At 39.7% G+C, this 22,096-nt stretch overlaps 1 protein-coding gene across 8 annotated transcripts in view; it reads right to left on the reverse strand.

The window, feature by feature from the left end:
* Positions 1 to 3,252: 3,252 nt before the first annotated feature.
* The window catches only part of TTN (titin), a 236,790-nt gene continuing 217,946 nt past the window's right edge, over positions 3,253 to 22,096 (reverse strand). For 7 of the 8 annotated variants that reach the window (XM_042040505.1, XM_042040513.1, XM_042040510.1 and 4 more), the window contains 22 exons: positions 21,723 to 22,025; positions 21,335 to 21,640; positions 20,955 to 21,245; positions 20,541 to 20,840; positions 20,129 to 20,434; positions 19,575 to 19,880; positions 19,195 to 19,476; positions 18,330 to 18,923; positions 17,941 to 18,228; positions 17,523 to 17,822; positions 16,777 to 17,079; positions 16,200 to 16,502; positions 15,498 to 16,082; positions 15,065 to 15,370; positions 14,674 to 14,973; positions 13,852 to 14,427; positions 13,454 to 13,759; positions 12,176 to 12,769; positions 6,114 to 12,067; positions 5,873 to 6,026; positions 4,658 to 4,951; positions 3,253 to 4,533 (listed from right to left, as the gene is read on the reverse strand). In XM_042040505.1, the coding sequence (XP_041896439.1) occupies positions 4,235 to 4,533; positions 4,658 to 4,951; positions 5,873 to 6,026; positions 6,114 to 12,067; positions 12,176 to 12,769; positions 13,454 to 13,759; positions 13,852 to 14,427; positions 14,674 to 14,973; positions 15,065 to 15,370; positions 15,498 to 16,082; positions 16,200 to 16,502; positions 16,777 to 17,079; positions 17,523 to 17,822; positions 17,941 to 18,228; positions 18,330 to 18,923; positions 19,195 to 19,476; positions 19,575 to 19,880; positions 20,129 to 20,434; positions 20,541 to 20,840; positions 20,955 to 21,245; positions 21,335 to 21,640; positions 21,723 to 22,025 (13,250 nt within the window). In that variant the 3' untranslated portion in view covers positions 3,253 to 4,234. The remainder of the gene's footprint in view (positions 4,534 to 4,657; positions 4,952 to 5,872; positions 6,027 to 6,113; positions 12,068 to 12,175; positions 12,770 to 13,453; positions 13,760 to 13,851; positions 14,428 to 14,673; positions 14,974 to 15,064; positions 15,371 to 15,497; positions 16,083 to 16,199; positions 16,503 to 16,776; positions 17,080 to 17,522; positions 17,823 to 17,940; positions 18,229 to 18,329; positions 18,924 to 19,194; positions 19,477 to 19,574; positions 19,881 to 20,128; positions 20,435 to 20,540; positions 20,841 to 20,954; positions 21,246 to 21,334; positions 21,641 to 21,722; positions 22,026 to 22,096) is intronic. The other variant, XM_042040508.1, reaches the window with a different exon arrangement.

Raw genomic sequence — 22,096 nt, forward strand, 5'->3', positions numbered from 1 at the left:
TACTGCAATGTGAGTGTTGTCTTGAATCATATGCTGTCAGAGGTGCTTTTTGAAATTTCACTGAGTTTTCTGCCAGCTTCTGCAGTGTTAAGTACATCACAACGACAGATACCTTCTGCTTTCAACTACTGTGGAGAAAAGAGGTTGGACTCCACATTGTGCAGAAAAAATGTGAGACTGATCAGTGCATATAGTAGTAAGTAGTAATTTTAAATACTGCCACAAGACAAAAGTTGTTCTGATCAGATCCAAGCACAAAATTTGCATGTAATTGCTTCGGGTTTTTGTAGGTCCCCAAAGCCATCATTTCAGCTTGATGCATATATATGTGATATGTTTCTCTTAAATCAGCCTTTTTATAGATACCTGTACTAAACATCCTAAAATATATTTCAGTGAAGATGATATGCTGTCATACTTTTGGTAACTGGGGTTAAGCAATCATTTCTGAAAATTATCTGGCTGAATCATAACGATCCATTGACTAAAAAAGATCTGGCTGCTCTTACATTTTTCATTTCCAAATTTAGGGGAGAGCTTATCAGGAATGCCTGATTGTATCATTCTTTCTAGTGCAGAGTGAGAGCTGCACCTCAACAGAATAGGTAGTTGGTACTTCTAGTTTTGATCTCAAGTGCTTCTGAAGAGATCAGTCTGAAACCAAATTTCTAAACAGTATTCATCACTTAAAGCATATACATATGGGACATATATTTAGGTGAAAAGTGGTAACTTCAGTTATATCTCTGAATTTCCTAACATTGGGTAAGTAGAAATAGAATGCTTAGAAATAACCAGCTTTTAGTGTAAAGAATTAATGGTAAGACACACAATGATTTGGAGAGTTGTGAATACTGAGATTACAATGTTCAGGGACTTTAAAGAACTGTAAATTAATGTTTGTATGTCTTCCAACTTAGTAATTCAGCTTCACTTTTTAAACTTTTTTTCCTCAGAGAAAGCAATCTTTGGGCTAGGAATACTTCAGAGGTTGCTTCTGCAAAAAAATTTTATTCCTTCCTTAAAAATTGCAATCACACTTATTTGTTTTTGTTAAGGTTATTTTCAGAAATTATAAACTTGGATTTTGCTCCATCCCTATCGCTTTAAGTATTCTAGTGTAGCTGTTCTTCCTGTTGGTGTAAATTAGGAACTTTTAAAAGGGATGTAATACCTGAATAAAGGAAATGTCTATGAAAACCAACTAAAATGCAATAAAATCTCTCAGTGTTACTATGGGTCTCCACCATCAGAGTTATTTTTCTCAGGCTGCCACATGTAAAATGTTAGAAGAAAATAGCTAGCTCTATAGTAGGATTTGTACAGCTCACAGAGCTTTGTTAAAAAGCTTTTTCTTATGCATCAGCACTCAGGAAACATGAATGCCAAATACCTTCATATTCCATATCAGTGGTAGGATATTTTTCTAAACTTGGTCCTATAGCACAATAGATTTGATTAAAGATAGCAAATGTCAGCTTGTACAGTTAGAAATCCCAGTATTTGACCTGGATGTAATAAGTAAATCATTCAAAATGTTTTATTTCTTTTCATCCAGAGACTGCTTAATCTGTGATCTTGAAAAATGTTATTCTTAGGGATGTGTTCTGTGAAATGGAATATTGAAGCTTTAGGTTATGACTTCAGCAATGTCACTCTAGGTTAGCATTTGCTTAGCAGTCTTGTGGAAAAACACTGGCTCAGCTGGTCGGCCTGTAACATTATCTATTCAAGCTGTGTTTCTGCAAAGCCCCTAAGTATTTTAAATCCTATTTTTAGACATGTGAGTGACTCATCTGCCTAAAGTACTTGCTTAAGTGCTGTGCAGAGTTGGGCCAGAGAGGTACTGGCAGGATGAACTTGCTTACACTGCCACACCGGTGTTCTTCCTCTTCATCGACTGAGTGTTTTGAGACTCAGTAGAGACCATGTAAGATTGAGTTTCCAGTAGCCTTTGTGAAGAAGAGGCCATGGTTAAATCTGCACATGCTGTCTATCACTAATTCTTTCTGCTGAGATGATGAAATATCTAGTGCATTTTTAGTGTTAATTTTATTATGTGCCTGTGTATACAAGTTACTTGTTAGCTAAACAAGACTGTACCTATGCATTTTTATGTCTTGTATTGAGTTTGTTGGTTGGGATTTTTTTAAACATCGAAAGAAATGAGAATTAGAGGCTTTCTTGAGTTTGTTGGGTTTTTTTCTCTTTGAATGGTTTAAACATTAAAATAAACAGCCTTTTTTACTTAATTTTAATTATTTTTTACTTTTCTCCCTAAAGAGGAAATACCATGTACTCTTAAACTCTTTGATATTTATGATTGTTTCGAAGTCTTCCTGCTTCCATCACTTGAAAAAGTTTGGGTTTTGTCCTGACCCAGAGCTTTAGCTCTTCTGAAATCTTTATTTTTACTTTAGTCCTTGTTTTGTCCCTATTTCTTAGCTTTCTTGCATCATTTGGATAGACAGTGGTTGATAATATATAGGGTTATAGGAAATTATAAAAAAAGCTTCTATAATGAGTCTTTCTGGAATAGGTTCTTAAACATTCTACCTGCTTTACTCCTGATTGACTTGAGTCTCTTTTTTTTGGCATGCTGAGAATCACAGTGATGCATCATGTGTGCTAACTAATGCTCCTGCTCCACTTACGAGAATTTTACAGCTCCTGAAGTGTTGCATTTCTGTGTTTGCTCTCAAGCTTTTTCTGCGGAGTGAATTCTAGAAGCAGACTTGCTCCTTTGACCTTGATACTCTTTTTCCTGTAGTAACATACCCCCCGCCCCCAACCCCCCAAATGTAAAGATGGGCTTTGCTCTGACAGATGTGTCAGCTGACTTGTGGGATGAAGAATTGGTTAATCACCCATAGGAGGTGACAACTTGTAGGCCCAGGCAATTAGGGTCAACTAGTCTGTATTAGTTGCAGCTGTTGCAGCTGCCGAAAAACCAGGAGGATGTAGAGGAAAGCCTGGAAATAACAGAAGGATAAGAAGAGAACAACGCTTAGGCATGTGCTAGAATTTATCCTTCGTCAATGAAGAATCTATGACAAAAATTTTCTTTAAAGGGTTTTTTTTCAAGGCTGGCTGGTGGACAGGCTGCTTCTGATGGTTGGATTGTCAACAGTTAACTACGCGGTTTGCATTGGAGAATTGCATTTCTACCCCATCTTTTGTTTCAGCAACTCTTTTTCTGTAGTGTAGTACAGGAATTGTAAAAACAGCATAATAAATAAAGGAGTCACCGACTTTATGATGCAGAAAGCATGCTTTATTTCAAATGAACAATTCTATCTCAAGGAGGTTCAACAGCTACCAAGCTCTATTACTACATTAGGAGAACTAAAGCAAATTGAAGTGCAGGCTGGTATTTGATGTTGTAGCAACAGTTTGTTTTCAAACTGTGGTTCATTGCTTAGTTGCCTGGAAGTGACTACTGGGTGTCTAATACTACCACACAAACTCAATCACTGCACCCTAAGAACCTCCGAGATGGGGTACTGCTGCTGCACTTGAGTACCTAAATAGCTTTGTTGATTAAGGGGATGGCCAGGTGATGTTACTTTTTAAAAAGCTATTCAGGCAGTCAATATGTCAGAAACAGTACACAGACAGTGGGTGAACAAAGTGCTGGCCGCTCACACTTTGTCCAGAAATTGTCAGTCAGGTATGAAAATTATGACATAATCAGATCCAATGTAAAACATTAAAGCAATGCTTACAGGAGGGTAATTGCAAACATCACCAGTGCCTTACATTTCTGATTCAACATAAATAATTGTGCACGTATGAAATACTGTGCACAGTATCATGTCTTAGGTGTAGGTAATCTTCAACAGGGAGCCTCTCTACCTGTTGAGGCATTCTTAGACATCAACAATGAGTTGAGGCACAAAAATTAGTTAAATGTTGAGCAGGGTAGTCATTTGCTAGGAAACTTTCCCCTGCCAACTGTTAGTTCCAAAAGTTACGTTTCAAAATGTCATAAAATAAACGGTACAAAACTTCATAACCGTTAACTTCGGCTATATACAGTATGTACATGTCAGTGAAAAACGTGGTTTAAAATCTTAGGTCAATAATGACTATAAGTCATAATGTATAGCTCTGGACTTTGTCTCGTTCAGGTAGGTAAAAAAATATTTTTCTTTTATATTTACATATCAGATATTTCAGTCCATATATGAGTCACTTGTAAAAATACAAGTGTAAATAATACAGATTAAGCTCTCTAAGGTGATCGGATATTTATATTCACAGTGGCAGAATCGGTACCAAACTCATTCCCTAAATTCAGAGTATAAAGTCCACCGTCGTTCTTCTGGACATCCATGATGATCAGGGTGGTTAGATCTTCACTTGTTTCGATGTGGAATCTGCCTTGCTGGTCCTGACTGGTAATTTTTCTCCCTTTGCAGTACCATGTTATTTCAGGAGCAGGTTCACCCGAAAAGGCACAGGATAGTGTGAGAACTTTTCCTTCATCAATGCTGATATCAGATGGGAGAGCTTCAATTTTGGGTGGTACTCCTTTATAAAACAGGAGAAGAAATACCAAGTTAGTCTGTTTTCACTAAGCCATGCAGCAGCTTTACTTTGAGGACTACTTCAGGATAGCTGAAGCACTAACTCTACCAATAATTGTAATGCTCACCTCTCAGACCTGATTTAAGCATTTTACTAGTTGAACTCTCCAGTTGAGCCATACTAGATTTCCCCATAATACTGCTGGAGCTCATCTCTACAAAGGATTCTTTCATGGAGGACATGCTTTTGGCAGACATGCTTTCAAATTTCATTTCAGTCATGCTGCTACTGCTGAAACTGCTGAATGAAGCCTCTTGTTTAGAAGAAGCCATTTGAAAGGACTGAGAAGAAAAACTTTCGTGCATGCTTGCGTCGCCACTGGTCTTCAATACTACCTCTTTCGGAGGTTCTTCAACTAGAGCTGAGGAGCATTGCAAACATAGAAGGAAAAAGCAACAACATCACATTAACGAACAAAGTCATGCAGTTCTGTATGGTTAATTTTATAAAAATGAAGATGGCATACTTTGCTTTCAATGGAAAACTGCAGTGGAGTATATAATTATTTAATTCAAGATATCCAAATCACAAGCAGTAATTTGGAAATTAAAAAAGAGGCAATGAAACTTACAGTATGTATGAGCTCCAAGGAAAAACATACATACTTAAGAAAAAACAGGTCATCACACAATGTTTCTTATTAGAACCATTACTAGAATTAGACACTGAAAAATTGTGTGTGTTCAGTTCATATTTGTAGAAGCTGTGAAACATTTTCAAGTTCTTACAAACATAGAATAGTAAAATCTATATTTCACTGAATTGTTCTGTAGCTATAAAGGGCAACAGGAAAGCTCAATCACTGCAGCTTTGCTTTAAACCCAAACACAGTCATACAAGCAAATCACAGCCACCCCTTGATGCTAGGAACTGGGGTATGATATAGCTAATAAAATACCAAACCCAGTTCAATTTAAGTTGCCATAAAAATTTTTGACTGTGGAATGACTTTGTTTTATTGTAATAGGTTTTGTTAGTAAATAAGGAAAGAATAATTACCAGCACCAAGGTCTTAACATACTCATCCTAGAACCAATGCTCATAGCTTTCTCTTAACATGCACCTGTTGATGTAATAGAGCATGCCTGTGCAACTCTGTGGGTGTTAGAAAGATTTCTAATGCTGTTTTAGGGCTGTATATGTAATATACAAAAGAAATAAGAACTTCTTAAAATACCTAAGTCAATGTTACCAGTGGCTTTTATCGTAAGTCCTTTTAGTAGACACACCACAGCAAAAAGTTGTGACTATTCTGAACACGAGATCCAAAGAACAAACTTACGGAGTACGGTCAAAGATGCTGTAGCAGAGCACTGCCCATGGTAATTTTTTGCCTTGACAGTGTATTTTCCAGTGTCACTCAGTGCTGCATTTCGAATCTCAAGAGAATATATATTTTTAGAGCGAGATACTCTGAGGTGTGATGAAACTGCAATCTAAGGAGGGGAAAAAAATGATTTCATTAAGATCAATTTTATGAATAATTCTAATATTTCAAGTAAATATAGTAAATGATTACTTACAGGTTGATTATTCTTTAACCACTCAACTTCAGGAGAAGGATCCCCAGAAACTTCACAGGTGAACAACACGTCTTGTCCTTCATTGACATTTTGAGACTTAGGCTGAATGACGAATGCTGGTTCACTGGAGCGCTCTTTAGAAAGAGTCATAACATACTGGCATTTAATAATGCCTTTGTCAGTTTTACCCTCACAGGTGAGTATACCTTCATCCTTATTACTGGCCTTTTTGATAGTTAGCGTGTGATCACTTCCAGAAACACCGTATCTGTAATCATCTGAATTTCTCAGCTCCATTCCATTCAGCACCCATTTTACTTCAGAGGCACCAGGAATGTTGGCTTTCAATGTCACTTTCTGCCCTTCAGACACTGTCATTTTAGTAGAAGAAGCTGTAATTTCTGCTTTCAGTTGTTTGACATCTTCCGTAACAACTGACTTTTTAATGACTTCTTGAATTGCAGATTTCTCTTCAGTTGCCACTGCTGATTTCTTCTGGGTGGAAACCATAAGCAACTCATCTTCTTTCTGAACTCTTTTATGAGATTCAGATACACCTCTTACTTGGGAATGGATATTTTTAAATACTTGGCCGGTAAACTGGAAGTTAGTTTTTGAAACACCTCCTTCCCCAATAATTTCACAGGTGTATTCTCCTTTATCAGATTCCATGAGCTCATGGATTTTGAGCTCATAAGTGCCATCTGCTGCATAATGAAACTTGAAATGATGGTCTTCTTTCAGTTTTTTACCATCCTTATACCAAGCCACTTCTCTGACACTTAAAACATTGCTTTCAACTGCACAGGATAACTTTACCTTATCTCCAAGAGTTTCTGCTTTCAGATGCTGTTTTATCTTTGGTGGAGAAGCAGTTGGTAATTGTACTTTCTCTGCTGGTACCATTTTGTCTCCAGGTGGTGACTTAGCTTTTGGGGGACCGCTGATGGGTTCAGGAGATTTCACTCGTTTAGGAGACTTAACTGGCTCTGGTGACTTTACACGAGGCTCAGGAGATTTGATCCTTGGAGGTGAAGTAATTGTTTTTTCGGGAATTTTTGTTCTTTGAATGGTCAAAGTAAAATGTGCTTCCTGTCTTCCTTCAGAGTTTTCCACCACAACAGTGTAACTTCCTTCATCTGACATCTGGACTGAAGAAATTTCAAAGACAGACTTGTACTGTGTTCGTGTTACTTGGAAGCGCCTTGAAGAAACAATAGGTTGACCTGTACGGAGCCATGTTATTGTTGGTGCTGGTTCACCATCAGCATCACAGGAAAATCTTGCAGCCTCCCCTTCAGAAACTGTGATTGACCGTGGCTTTGTAAGGATTGTTGCTGGTAGAGTGCTTTTAAATGCCTTGTGTACAGTCCTCTCTTCCAACGATTTTTCTTCAGCTGCAGTGACTTTTTCTTCAGCAGCAGCATAGTGTTCATAGGATAAAAGTGATTCTCTTGTTGCTGACACTTCTGATTTGACCTCTCTTACTGAGGAACTTGATTCTGTTGCAGATGCTTTCTTAAATGAGGAGATTGCATATGCCTCTGTTTTTGTCAAGTCAGGTAAAATTGACCTTGGTACTTCTTCGTCTCTCCTCTGGGAAGAGTATGTAGTGTAATCTCCTCCCGTAACATCTAGCGTTGCATAATCAGAGCATTCCCCTTTGTAGTTAGTGCACACAGCTCGGTATGTTCCACTGTCATCAATGTGGCAGTCGAGAATCTCCAGAGTTAATACACCACTCGTATTAGTAAAGTGTATCTTCCTGCTCTCTTGGAGCTCAATACCATTGTGGTACCACTTTACTTCAGCAGTTGGTTTTGATTGGACATTTAGAATGAACCTAGTATTATGGCCACATGGTACCCGGTGTGAGCGCATTCTCAGGGTAATGCGAGGAGCATGGTCAAGGGTGAAAGGCTGCTGAGTCAGAACTTCGTATTTCCTTTCCATCGTTTTTTGAGTTTTCAGAGCAGATTTCATGGACTCATATCTAGAAAAGATATCAAATCTTGCCATCCTCTCAAACCGGGAGAGAGATCTTTCGCTAGAGACTGGGCTAGGTGAGCGTGGTCGAGTTCTCTCTGGTGTTGGGGATCTTCTCTCACTTTCTTCAGGAGGCCGTGAGCGAGGTCGAATTAATTCAGATACAGGACGCATCAACTCAATGTAAGTTGGAGAAAGGGATCTTCTTCTCCTTAGTAATCTAGAGGGAGGTGAAAATTCCCTGTGAGCATATTGCACCATTTCTATTTCTTCTTCTTCTTCTGATGTGATCTCAGTTATTTCTCTTTCCCTCCTTCTCCTGAGTCTACTCTTTTCTTCCTCTGCCATATATTTGAGCTCACTCCTGTATTCAGAAAGTCGTTGATCAGTGCCAACAGGACGGAGCAATTCCTCATCCTCCCTCTCATCCATTATTCTTTGCTTCTGTTTAGGCGGTCTGTAGGCAGCCCTGTCGTGACGTTGACGAAGCTCTGCATAGCTTGCACTGGTGTCAGCTTTAGCTGGGATGTGATAGCTTGAATACCTCAGCTCTCTTTTTCTTTCTTCCTCTGAACTGGCCTGTGCTCCTGCAGTAGAATACCGAAGGGCAGATAGTTCAAAGCGTGGGGGGCTTCTACTTGGTGGAGAAGCAGAAAAGCCTAACTCCAGCTCTTCTTCAAGGCGCAGTCTTTCCTCTTCGGTTCTCTTCATGGCTAAGTAGTCATCTATAGGCATGAGCAATTCCTCATCAGACAAATCACCAAGTGATCGCCTTCTTGGTCTATAGTAATATTCATACTCTGGAGATGGGGTTCGCCGGCGTGCTGGTCTCACAATTTCAAGATCATCTTGTGTCAGCTTTGGTATGCGCCATTTAGGCTTGTACTGATCAGAAATGCGTGGCAGTGGCATCACATAGAATTGCTCCCACCTGGAAAGACGTATGCGTTTCTGGTGTTTCTGAACAGTCCTCTCAAGTTTTCCTGGCATTTCATACTGGTCTCGCAGCTTCTTGTACCACTTCATGTCTGAGAGAGGCACAAAGTGTTTAATATGCTGATCTTCCTCAAGAGCAGCGCGCACATGTTTGCGAGGCTCTGGGATCTCATATGGCATACGAAGTCTTCTTTCCTCCTTCTCCTTCTTTTCTTCTTCCTTAATTTCATATTCACCTTTGACGGTCTTTGAGCTAACAGCTGGTTTATATAAGATAGCAGCTTCTCTGAGAGCCTCTTGTGCAGTTTGTGTCAGTGGAACAGCTTCAACCCCAGAAAGGATTTCTGCCATTCGTAAAGTCTTGTCAATTTGCCTTTGTACATGCTTCTCCCGTTCTTCTTCCGTCTTGTACTCACGCTTGACATATTTCAAGCGTTCAACTTTTAGATAAGCCTGACAGCTTGTAGATCCAGCACTGTTTGTAGCAGTAACTCTGTAATAGCCACTGTCTTCTGGTAAAGTATCTCTGATATGCAAAGCATAATAATCTAAACCTTCATGAATTATATCAAAGTTGGGACCAAAGGATAGAGGTTGACCATCTTTCTCCCATGTCAACGTTGGTTTTGGAACACCAGATACCCTGATCTCAAAGCTGACATTTTGGCCTTCTTGGCATTCAGCATTTGCCAGCAGTCTTTTAAACATTGGCCTGAGTGTGGCATCTGGTGGAGGTGGATGTGGAATCACAGTCAGCTTAGCTTTGCAGCTATCCTCACCATATTTATTGCGTGCCACAATACTGTATTCAGCATCATCCTCTTCAGTGACATTATTGATGAGAAGTTGATAAAGACCCTTGTCTGATTCAAAAGTATACTTCTTATCATCATCCCCAGGTTTTATTTTCTGGCCTGATTTGTACCATGTTAAGCGAGGTTCTGGGTGAACTGTTATAGTTACTCCAAACCTGACATTTTCTCCAACATATGCAGTGCGGTTATACAAAGGCAGAGTAAATTCTGGGGGATGCTCTAATAGTCTCATAGTATCAACCCGTCGTTTCACTTTTCTAACAGTTCTGCATCTGTAGTGCTCAGAAATTTCTCTCACACCTTTAACAAAAAGTTCTGCATAAGAGCTGTCTTCACCATAATCATTTACTACCTTGCATCTGTAGGTACCATCATCTGATTTGGAGACATCTTTGACATACATGGTTGCCACACCATCTTCATATTTTATTTCATATTTCTCATTGCTTTCTAATTGCCTCATACCAAAGTACCATGTGACTTGTGTTGACTCATCATAGTTTTCAATCCTACATACATACTTGGCATGGCCTCCTTCTTCTACAACATTATGCTTTATCTGCCCAGCAATAGGCCCAATGTCTATTGGGGCAACTTTAACTTTAGCCACTGTTATGCCTTTCTGGGATCTAATTGCGCCTCCCCAGGAAATGCGGGCTACTGACACAACTGTGTTCCACTCCTTCTTTACCAGAGTTTGATAGTAACGCCTGTGCCTCAAGGTCTTAATGGTTTTAGTGCTGGTCTTTTCCGTCTGCTGTTTTAGCCACACATGATTAAGCGCTTCAGCAGCTGTCATCCGAGATTTTCTTTCCTTTACTAGTAGGCGATCAATGAAGTCCATGGCCTCGATGCTTATGTCTTTGAATGCTTCATCATCGAAGAGGTATTCAGCATTTAGAATATTTTCAATAACTTGCTGGTTTGTTTCAGCAATGAAAGGGTTAAGGCCACTGAGAAGTATGTATGTTAGAGCACCAACTGACCACATGTCAGTAGCTGTGCTGACTAAGTCATGGTGATGTACTTCAGGTGCATAATATTCAGGAGAAGTGAACTGCAGTCTAAAGCTGTCTCCAGGCCTCAACTGTCTAGCTTGACCAAATTCAACAATTTTAATTACAGAGCTTCTTCTTGTGAGGTAAATAATATTGTCTGGTTTAATATCAAAATGTCCAATGCTATGACGATGTAAAAATTCTAGTGCATCACAGACCTGGCGTACATAACTTACTATTTCTCTTTCATTAAGTTCAAATGAAGCTGTGCTGATTCTTTCAAAGATGTCAACCCCGGAAATGAATTCAAAGATCATGACCAATTCTTCTAGGCTCTCAAATGATTCATGAAGATACAGGATATTTTGGTGCCTAGCAATGTTTAGGATGGAAATTTCTTTCTTTACCAAAACTTGGTCAGCACCCTTTACTTTGACAAACTTGGCCAGGTAAGTCTTTTTCGAAACTGCCTCAACACAGCGGTGTGCAATGCCAAATTGCCCACGTCCAAGCTCTTCTGCAATCATATATTTGTCATAGAGTTCCTTTGTAGAATAGTGAGCTGCTTTAGCTGCCGTAACTTCTCTGGTTTCATCAACTTCTTCATCATAGTTCATTACCCTGGTCTTATCTTCCTTTGTTATAATTGGATCAGTAGGTTCTGAAGGCTGACTTTGGCCAAACTTATTCTCCGCAATTACACGGAACTGGTAGGTGGTCTTGCCAAACAGGTTCACCACTGTGTATCGTGTATCACGAGCTTGTGCAACACGAATCCATCGCTCTGCTGTTGTAGCACGTTTCTCAATAATGTAGTTTATGATCCTGCTTCCACCATCAGTAGCTGGTTCACTCCAGGTTAGGTTTACTGAATCCCTTGAAACATCAGTTACCTTCAGACCTCTTGGTGGATCAGGCACATCAGCCACATCTAATTCAACTGTTTTTTGATCGATTCCAAATCTGTTTTTGGCACAAACAATGTAAAACCCTGCATCTTTTCTGTCAACACCATTTGGGAAAACAAGAGATGTGAATGATCGTGTAACAATGACTTGGTAGTGCCCATTAGTATCGATGAGATCTTGTCCCTTCTGCCATGTGATCACAGGGGGAGGCTTGCCACTGAACGGAATCTTGATGCTCACCACTTCCCCTCGGAGGGCATGAACAGCTCCCATGCCTTCCAGGTTTTTGGGCAAATGAATCTTTGCAGGAACTGGAATAGAAAGAGAAAGGAAAAACACATGACAAAAAGCACATGAGAAGAGTCTAAATATTCAAAATAAGAACGAATTTGTCTTGGTTATCAAGACCCTTCATTCACCTTCAACATCCAGAGAGGCAGTGCCAGACACAGATCCTCCTTGGTTGGTAGCTCTAACTTGATATACCGTGGCATCATCATCTGTTACCTTCGTGATGATCAGCTGGTAATATCCACCCTTGAATTCCTGGATCTTGATCTTCTCCCCATCTGGCATGATTTCTTTGCCCTGTCTGTACCACTTGACGATTGGCTTAGGATGACCAGTGACTTTGCAGACAAATGTGGCATTAGCTTGAAATTTCACATTCAGATTCCTTATTTCTTCCTTGAAATGTGGAGCTTTAACTGGTACATCAGATTTTGGAATGACTGGTTGGGATACCTCACTCCACTCACTTTCACCACCAAGATTTTCGCATTTTACACGGAACTCATATTCAAGACCTTCAATAAGATCTTTCACAGAGTAGACTGTTTCACGAATTTCATCTGTTGTTACAGAAATCCACTTGTTTTGTTTTTTCTCACGCTTCTCAAGAGAGTAAGTTCTAATCTTTGCACCGCCATCACTTGTGGGTGGCTTCCATGAGACAACACAAGAATCCTTTGTGACAGCACTTGCTACTGGCTGGCCAGGTTGTCCTGGTTTTTCTGTAAAGAATAACAAAGTTCAAAAACTGAAGTGTATTTGCCTTATTAATTAATTACAGGGTATGCTGGTTTCGGCTGGGGTAGATTTAACTTTCTTCCCAGTGGCTAATATGGAGCTGTGTTTTGGATTTGTGCTGAACACAGGGTTGATAACAAGGAGATGTTTTTTCATTGCTGAGCAGAGCTTACACAGAGCCAAGGCCTTTTCTGCTTTTTGTACTGCCACGCTAGTGAGGAAATTGGAGGTGCGTGGGAGGGTGGGAGGAGACACAGCCAGGACAGGTGATCCCAACTGACCAAAGGGATATTCCAGACCATATGACATCATGCTCAGTATATGAAATAGGGGAAGGGTGGGACATTTGAAGTGATGGCATTTGTCTTCCGAAGCCACTGTTACATGTGATGGGGCCCTGCTCTCCTGGAGATGGCTGAACACCTGTCTCTCCAAGGGAAGCAGGGAATGAATTCCTTGGTTTGCATTGCTGGTGCACACAGCTTTTTCTTTTCCTATTAAATTGTCTTTATCTCAACCCAACAGTTTTCCAGCATTTACCCTTCTGATTCTCTCCCCGATGCCACTGGTGGGGGAATGAGCGAACGGCTGCGTGGGGCTTAGCTGTCGGCTGGCATTAAACAAAAACCCAGGGGCATACAGACACTGATATTTTGGTCTCCACTTACCAAACGGAGGCTTTATAAAAACTACTGATGAGACCTCCAGTGCTTCACTAATGCCGTACATATTCTGAGCAGAAACACGGAAATAATAGCCTGCATTTTCAGTTAGGTTAACAATTCTACACGTTGTGCCTGAAATACTTGAAGATACAAGTTGCCATTCTGCTCCTTCCTTGGCTTCACGTTTCTCTATGATGTAATTGGTTATCATAACACCTCCATCATCCTCTGGTGGTTTCCAGCTTATCACCACAGAATTCTTCAGTATAGACTCTATAACAATTGGCCCTACTGGTTTATCTGGTTTATCTGTACAAGAAAAAGCACAAAATTTTTATTTCTTTTTCCAGTCAATATTTGAGAAAATATTCCACAAAAATACTGAAAATAAAATTAATTACCTTGTATTTCCACATTAAGTGCAGTGTCAACTGTTCCAAATGTGTTACTGAGTTGTACTTTGTACTTCCCAGCATGAGTTTTGTGCTGGACATTTTTAATAGCAAGATGAGTATACTGTTCTGTGTTCTCAATAGTAATTGTTTCTGATCCTCTCAAAGGTTTGTTGCCGTGGAACCAAGTTATTGCTGGTACTGGCCGGCCAATATACACAACGTGAAGGCGGAGGGTGCCACCTGCACCTGCATAGTATTTCTCTTTCAGTGGGAAGCCAGGGTGGAACTGAGGAGGAGCCTGCAATAATAGCTTGCCACTAGTTTCAGTTTCTCCAACATCATTGGTAGCCATACAAGTGTAGAGACCTTCATCCTCCTGTTCATCTGTCATTACTGTCAGTGTATGATTGCGTCCATCAGATGACATTTTGTATTTTCTGCTTTGTACCAGCTCTTTGCCGAAGCGGTACCATTTAATATCAGGCAAAGGTCTTCCAACAATCTGGCATGTCAGCTGAGCTGCCTCACCCAGTTTAGTTGTAACATCCTGCATTTCTTTTTTTATGGCAGGTGCTTCTCCAGCTGCGACAAAGAAAATTAAGAAAATTATTATGATTACTATGAAATTTTCCTATATTATTAGATTACTGGAAATTAATTTCCATTTATACTTGTCCCTCTTATACTTGAAAGACTGTCCTTTGGGACAGTCATGTTAGCAAATACCATGTAAAACAAATAGGCAGCATGTTAAATGCAGCACCATTGCTTTTGACACAGCAAATCACAACAATATCACAGCAAATGTGACAATATATTTTTGCTTACATGTTAATTTAGTTTTCACTGCCATAGCAGTCCTTCGAGGTCTGCTGAGACCAGTCTGATTTTCTGCAAAAACACGGAACTCATATTCTGTGGCCTCTAGTAAACCTCCTACTGTAAACTGCCTGTCCTTGATGCGTTCCTTATTGCATTTTTTCCAGGTGCTTTCTCCAGACTGGCGATATTCAACCCAATAGCCAAGGATCTCTTTGCCACCATCACTTTCAGGTCGTTCCCATTCTAATGTAATGCTGTCCTTAGATATAGAAGTGATCTCAATTTCTCCAGGTTGGCTTGGTTTGTCTGAAAATTAAAATAGATACAGAAAATCAATTTTTCTCTAAATGCCATAAAGTTGCTCTCAAAAGATCTGTTAATGCAGACATTATCTTACCAAATGGATCTTTGCATACAACTGGTTCAGAAGCAGGACTTGCTTCACTTTCACCAATGTCATTTTGAGCAATGACACGGAATTGATATTCAGCATCTGGAACAAGTCCTGTGACTGTGTACATTGTAGTGGTAATCTGTGTCTTATTATGCCGGACCCATTTTTCTGTAGATGTCTCTTTACGTTCAATATAGTAGCCAGTTACACGAGAACCACCATCATCTTTAGGTCTGGACCAGGACAAGTTGACAGAACTCTTTGTAACATCAAGCACTTCAGGTGGGTTGTTTGGAGGCTCTGGAGGATCTATTAATAATTACAATAATAAAAATAATAGAAATAACAGTGATATACCATTAAAATTTCTGCATATATTATTGCACTTTTAAATCATAATGCAGTAACTATTTTTTCAGTCTAGAAGAAAACTTACTTAGAGGTGTCTTTGGTACTGCTGGTTCTTCAGATTTGAGAGATTTGCTAATACCGAAATGGTTTTCAGCAGAAACACGGAAGTGATATTCCACATTTTCTTTGAGCCCTTTCACCACCAGAGATGTCCCTTTCACTCTAGAGTCAACAGTGTACCAGGCAGTCTTCGGCACTTCTCTTCTCTCAACGATATAACCCAGGATATCTGCACCTCCGTCATCTGTAGGAGGTCTCCAGCTTACTCTGACAGAACGAGCTTGTAAATCATCATACTCAAGTGGTCCTTCTGGTGGATTTGGAATGCCAATCACTCTGACTTTAATATACACGGCTTTCTTGCCGCACTTGTTTTCAAGTACCAAATCATAGGTGCCTGAATCTTCTCTTTCTGCATCTTTGATCACAAGTTCTGTGTGAGTGTCAGAAGTCGCAATCATGGCCCTCTTGCTGATGTCCTGTCCTTCTTTTGTCCATTTGCATACTGGGATGGGCTTACCCTTAATGGGTATTGTAAGCCTGATTACTCCTCCTTGTCTCACCATGAGACCTTCTTGGTATTTTTCATCAAGTTCATAGTCCGGATATTCTGTAAACAAAAATAACACATCATGCTATGTCCTTCTACAGATGATATCATACCTGCTTTAGGCAAATATTTTTTTAGGACAGCTTTCAACAAGAATTAAGACTTGAAATGTCTTACCAAGCATTTCTGTTATTTTGACTGTTCCTGGCACTTCAGCAGGTTCTCCTGGCCCACCAGCATTACAGGCTAGCACACGGAATCTGTACTCTGCACCCTGGGGAAGATGTGTCAAGGTGTATTCCCGAATCTTGGTTGGCGTAGTATTGCATTTGGTCCATTCAAATTGATCAACCTTCTGCATCTCAATTAAGTAGCCAGTAACTTTAGAACCACCTTCATCTTCTGGTGGACTCCAAGCCAGGGAGACAGATGTTCTTGTAGTATCAGTGACTCTTGGATTCTGAGGTTTACCTGGAGGAGCTGGAAGAGAAGATCAAATAGGCAAGTGGAATATGTTTTTATGAATATCTGAAAGATGAAACTTTCAACTTATGAACTGTAATAAGTCTACAATGAATTTATACAGGAAAACTTCAAATGAAAGATTTTCACTAATATTCTCCTTGTTTTCTCCAGTCAGAATCTCATTTGTTAATACATCCAGATAAATTTCCAAATTAGAAAAAAGGGTAAATTTTACTAGTGTCATTCTCTTCTACTATAATGTGTTTAATCTTTGTAGGAAATTACTTACCAATTGGATCTCTGGCAACAGCAGACTTGGAAGGACGGCTGGGTTTCCCAGTGCCTCTGGCATTGATTGCTGTGACCCGGTGTTCATATTCTAATCCTTCGACCAACCCAGTGGAACGGTAACGAGTCATGGTGACTGGAACTTTATTTGCACGGATCCATCTATCTGCTCTAACTTCTTTGCGTTCCACAATATAACCAGTAATCTGTGAGTCACCATCGTCTTCTGGAGGATACCAAGTCAATGTCATGCCGTCTCGAGAGATATCAAACACTTCTGGAGTGCCAGGAGGACCAGGAATACCTGTAAAAATATGACATGGAATTAGTGAAGAAAGCATCAGATTACTCTACACATTAGTAGTATGTGACATATTGTGAAGAACAATGTAATATCAATGTCTTATCAAACTCTCTTAGTAGTAGATATCTGAGCAATTTACAAATTGGGTCAGTGAAAAACTTCTGGTTTTGTAATGGGGTAAAGCAATTTTTCAAGACTAAAGGTAGATCTGAGCAGAAAATCCAACGTTACCATCCATGTTCTGTGCAGTACATCTATATTACACATACAGATTTATGGATGTCATTCTTCTTTGGATTACTGTGCATCATAATATACCATTCTAGCTGGCAAAAGGAAGTAGCAACATCTAGAAAATTCTAGTATATGTGTGGATATATAAGCCCATTTAAAGATATATTTTTAATTTTAAAGGTAGAGAATGAACAACAATTCAGACTTACGGATTCTGCTCTTGCATTCTATGATTTCAGACTGCAGGTAAGATCCAATTCCAAAGCGATTTGTAGCAGCTACACGGAACACATATTCTGCACCTTCAACAAGTCTGGTGAACTTAAATGTTGTCCTGGTTACTGACTCTGAAACTGGCAACCATCCAGGACGATGAGCATCACGCTGTTCTACCACATACCCACTAAGGGTAGCTCCACCATCCAGCTCAGGTGGCTCCCAGGAGATGGTTACATAATTTGAATCAATTTCATCAATTCTGATAGGTCCAACAGGTGGTCCAGGCTTGTCTAGGGGAAAAAAAAAAAAAAAGAAACTTACAAAACAGGTGGAAAAAAGGAATCATATTTCTCATGTAGAAGTTGAAATGGAGAAATTTCATGGACAATTATTTTCATGAATTCTTACCAAGGATTATAACCTTTACTGTATCAGTAACTGTTCCAGTTGTGTTCTTCAGTTCAAGTGTATACTCCCCAGTGTCATGTATGGTGGTCTCACGCACAGTTAATTTGGCAATTTTGGCAGCAGTCTCCATTTTGATGCGTTCTGATTCTTTTAGTTTAGAACCAGCAAAGAACCAAGATGCAGTTGGAGGTGGTCGTCCTTCAATTGGAATGGCTAATTCAATGGGCTTGCCAGCAGGTACGTGGATTGTCTTCTGAGGTATTCCAGTAAAGTCAATTGTTGGTAGAACTAAGGAGAGCAAATAATTGATATTTTAAATACCTGTTTTATAACGATCACATTCATTTGGTGTAAGCTTGACCCTATTGTTTTCAACAGTAGACACCTACCTTTTTGGTCTTGAACTGTCACTGCTGTGACAATCTCTCGTGGTTCCGACACGCCCTTCTGATTCTGTGCTCTGACCCTGAACAAGTACTGTTCACCTTCATTGAGAGAGATAATGGTATGTTCATAGACGGTAGGCTTCAATGTCACTACCTTCAACCATCTTTCTGTTCCAGCTTTGCTGGCCTCAATAACATAGCCAGTCAATCTGCTGCCGCCATCGTGCAGTGGTTTCTCCCAAGCAAGTGTAACAGTTGACTTAGTGGTGTCAATCACTTCGAGTTTTTGTGGTACCATGGGGACATCAGATACCAGTACTGCATCAGATGTTTCACAGCCTTCACCAATGCCATAAATATTTTCTGGTAGTACTCTGAAATAATACAAAGCTCCTTCCAGAAGTCCAGTAACTCTATAAAGTGTCTTACTGCATTTGATAGTGACAGTCTTATAAGCTCTCATGGAAGCTTCACGTTTCTCAATTATGTAATTGTTGACTGGGGCTCCACCGTCAATGACTGGAATGTCCCAAGTAAGTGTCACAGAATCTTTTGATGCTTCCTTAACTCTCACTGCAGGTGGTGGACCAGGTGTATCTAAAACAAACAAACAAAAAAATTTTTTCCCCTTTTGAATCCTTTCATTTTACAGTAAATAACTACTTCTGCATAAAACAAAAATGGGATTTGATTTGTAAACTAGCACAGCTCCAGAAATTTTCCTTTGGATTAGATTGTTTCCCTGACTCCTCAAACATTCTCATGTTATTTAAAATGCAAACTTCCTTTGGAAATGAATGAGACTTATTTCTGAGCAATGAGCACACAGAGTGGCATAATGCTCATATACAACTGTAGCAGTACTTACCATACACTTTCACAGAAATAGTTGCAGATTTTTTTCCTGATTGATTTTCAGCCTCAATGATGTATTTTCCAGCGTCATATCGATTAACTTTATCCACAATAAGTAGAGTGTAGCTGTCGGTAGTATCAATAATGCCTCGACTTACAAGGTCAACACCCTGCTTGCTCCATGTGATTACAGGAGCAGGTCTGCCAGATACAGAGACCATTAGGCGCAGGGAACCACCAGCTCTGACTGTAACTGTCTTCTTCAGATCATCAGCAAGCTCAAGTTCAGGTATTTCTGACGAAGGGTATAAGAAACATGGAATTAGTTAATCTCATAGAAGTTCTAAAGGAAAATATACATTCCTTAAAATATACATTACGTTTTCAAATTACCTATTCTTTCCACAGGTTCTATTTCTGCTGATGATTCACTAAATTCGCTCATACCATTCACATTTGTTGCAGCGACTCTGAATTGGTATTTCTGGTTTGTTTTAAGACCAGTCACGGTGAACTCAGCATTCCTCAGAGTGGCAGTTGTATGTGGTCGATACCACTGTTCACTACCTTCTTCTTTCATTTCAAGAACATAGCCTAAGAGGTCAGCACCACCATCATATGTGGGCTTTGACCATGCTAAACTTATGCTGTGCTTTGTAGTATCCACAACTCTTGGAACTGAAGGTGATGCAGGAGTATCTTTGAAAAAGAAGAAAATGCATTTTACATTGTTGCAGAAAACATTTTACAGTCAAAACCGACTTCCAGACAGCTAATCCCGGGAAATGCATTTAAGATGAACTATAACTGTTTTTAATTTATTCCAATACTAGCTAGTTCAGTGAGTTTATGTGTGGTTATGGGCTTCTTAGTTAAAGTGTCAATGTGAGTTTATGCTCCATTATTATAAATAAATATTAAAATATGTTTTAAATATTGTAACTTACATGATGGTTCTTTACATAACATGTATTGTGAAGCTTCACTAGGTTCACTGTTTCCAGCAGCATTCACTGCAGTGACACGGAATTGGTACTGGCTCCCTTCCATGAGACCGGTGACTTTCAGTCTAGTATCATAAATGGTGTAATCTCTATTCACTCGTGTCCAGCGCAGACTTTTTCTTTCACGTTTGTCCACAAGATAGTCCTTAATCTCACTGCCACCATCTGATTCTGGTTTCGACCACTGAATGATGATATGTTCCTTGCCGACACTCACTTCTTCAGGAGCACCAGGCTGTGTTGGAATAGCTATTTTTTTTAAAGGTGAGAAAAAAATATTATTGTTCAATACACTGTGTATCCATGAGAATTATTCCACAAATTCTGATGCAGAATGGAAGGTAGTAACACTCACTGAAAGCATTTTTGGCAATCACAGGTTCTGTTTCAAGTGGAACACCCGGTCCATATTTGTTGACAGCTCTCACACGGAAGATATATTCATTATTTTTAATAAGTTTTGTTACCACAGTTGATAAAGTCTGGCATTCAGCCTCAACAATAACCCAGTGAAGTCTGCTGGTTTCACGCCTTTCTATCATATAGTGAGTGATTTCTGCACCGCCATCTTCCTCAGGAATATTCCATGCCAGAGTACATTTCTCTTCTGTTACTCTGCTAACTGTGATTTTGCCTGCACATGGGCCTGGTGAATCTGTGTAGGAATCAAAATAAGTATTGTTATTAGCAGCTAAGGAAAAGCATCTCATTTAAAAGAATGTGGGTTTTTTAGTATACTAAGTATTAATACTAATCACGGGATACATACCAAGCACTTTGACAAGAACAGAAACTTGTTTCATCCCACTGGCATTTTTAACAGTTAGGGTATATTTTCCACTATCACTTCTGTCACAGAACTTGATAATTGCAATAGCTCGTTTGCTGGTGTATTGCAGAGATATCTTTTCACATAGCTCCAGTTCCCTGTCACCTTTGGACCAGAAGACTTTTGGTTCTGGTTTTCCACCAATAGCTGCATCCAGAACAAGATCTGATCCAGCCCTAATGCTCAAAACTTCTCCCTGAAGTCTGGCATCAAGTTCAGCCTTTGGTGGTGCTGGAAAAAAGAGATTTGAAAAAAAATTACATGACAGTACTAAAAATAGAATGTTATGTTTTCAATTGTTCCAAGCAAATATTCCTTACTGTATTCATCTTTGCAAATGACAGCACCAGTTGATTCAGATCCTTTGCTAATCACACCAGCAGCATTCTTTGCTAGTACACGGAATTCATAGGCTTCATCTTCACTAAGAGCTGTCACAGTAAAAAAGTTTTCTGAGACAATGGTATAATTGCATTTCAGCCAACGTCCATCACCAGATTCATTATATGGTTTGCGCTCAATAATATATCCGACAATTTTGCTTCCACCATCATAAAGTGGAGGTGACCAGCTCAGCGACACTGTAGATCTGGTGACATCTGTTACCTCTGGTCTTCCTGGTGGATCTGGAGGAATAAAGCAGAAAAAATGAGAAATGCAATCCTATTTTAGCTTAAATAACAATGTAACTCTAAAAGTAGTACTTACCAACTGGATTTTGAGCCACTACAGGTCTGGAAGCTTCACTAGCTTTGCTAACACCTGCAGCATTTAGAGCATAGGTTCTGAATTGATATTCTAGGCCTTCCACCAACCCTGTGACTTTATAGTTGCATTCACAGCATGGTACTTTGTTCTCCTTCACCCAAAGGATGGTGTTGCGCTCCTTCTTTTCCACCCAATATCCAATGACTTTGCTGCCACCATCATGATAGGGTTCCTCCCAGCGAATGGCCATGGCACTTGCAGACACAGAATAGACTTCTGGCCTTGAAGGTGGGCTTGGTGGGACTAAACATAAGAAGGATGGGGAGAAAATGTTAGGAATTATAAATACCTCAGTCAGAGGAAAAGAACAAATT

Source organism: Corvus kubaryi, unplaced genomic scaffold (assembly GCF_017639235.1).
Source record: "Corvus kubaryi isolate FWS band 111438036 unplaced genomic scaffold, C.kubaryi_AGA036_p1.0 37396, whole genome shotgun sequence".
Classification (NCBI taxonomy): Eukaryota; Metazoa; Chordata; class Aves; order Passeriformes; family Corvidae; genus Corvus; species Corvus kubaryi.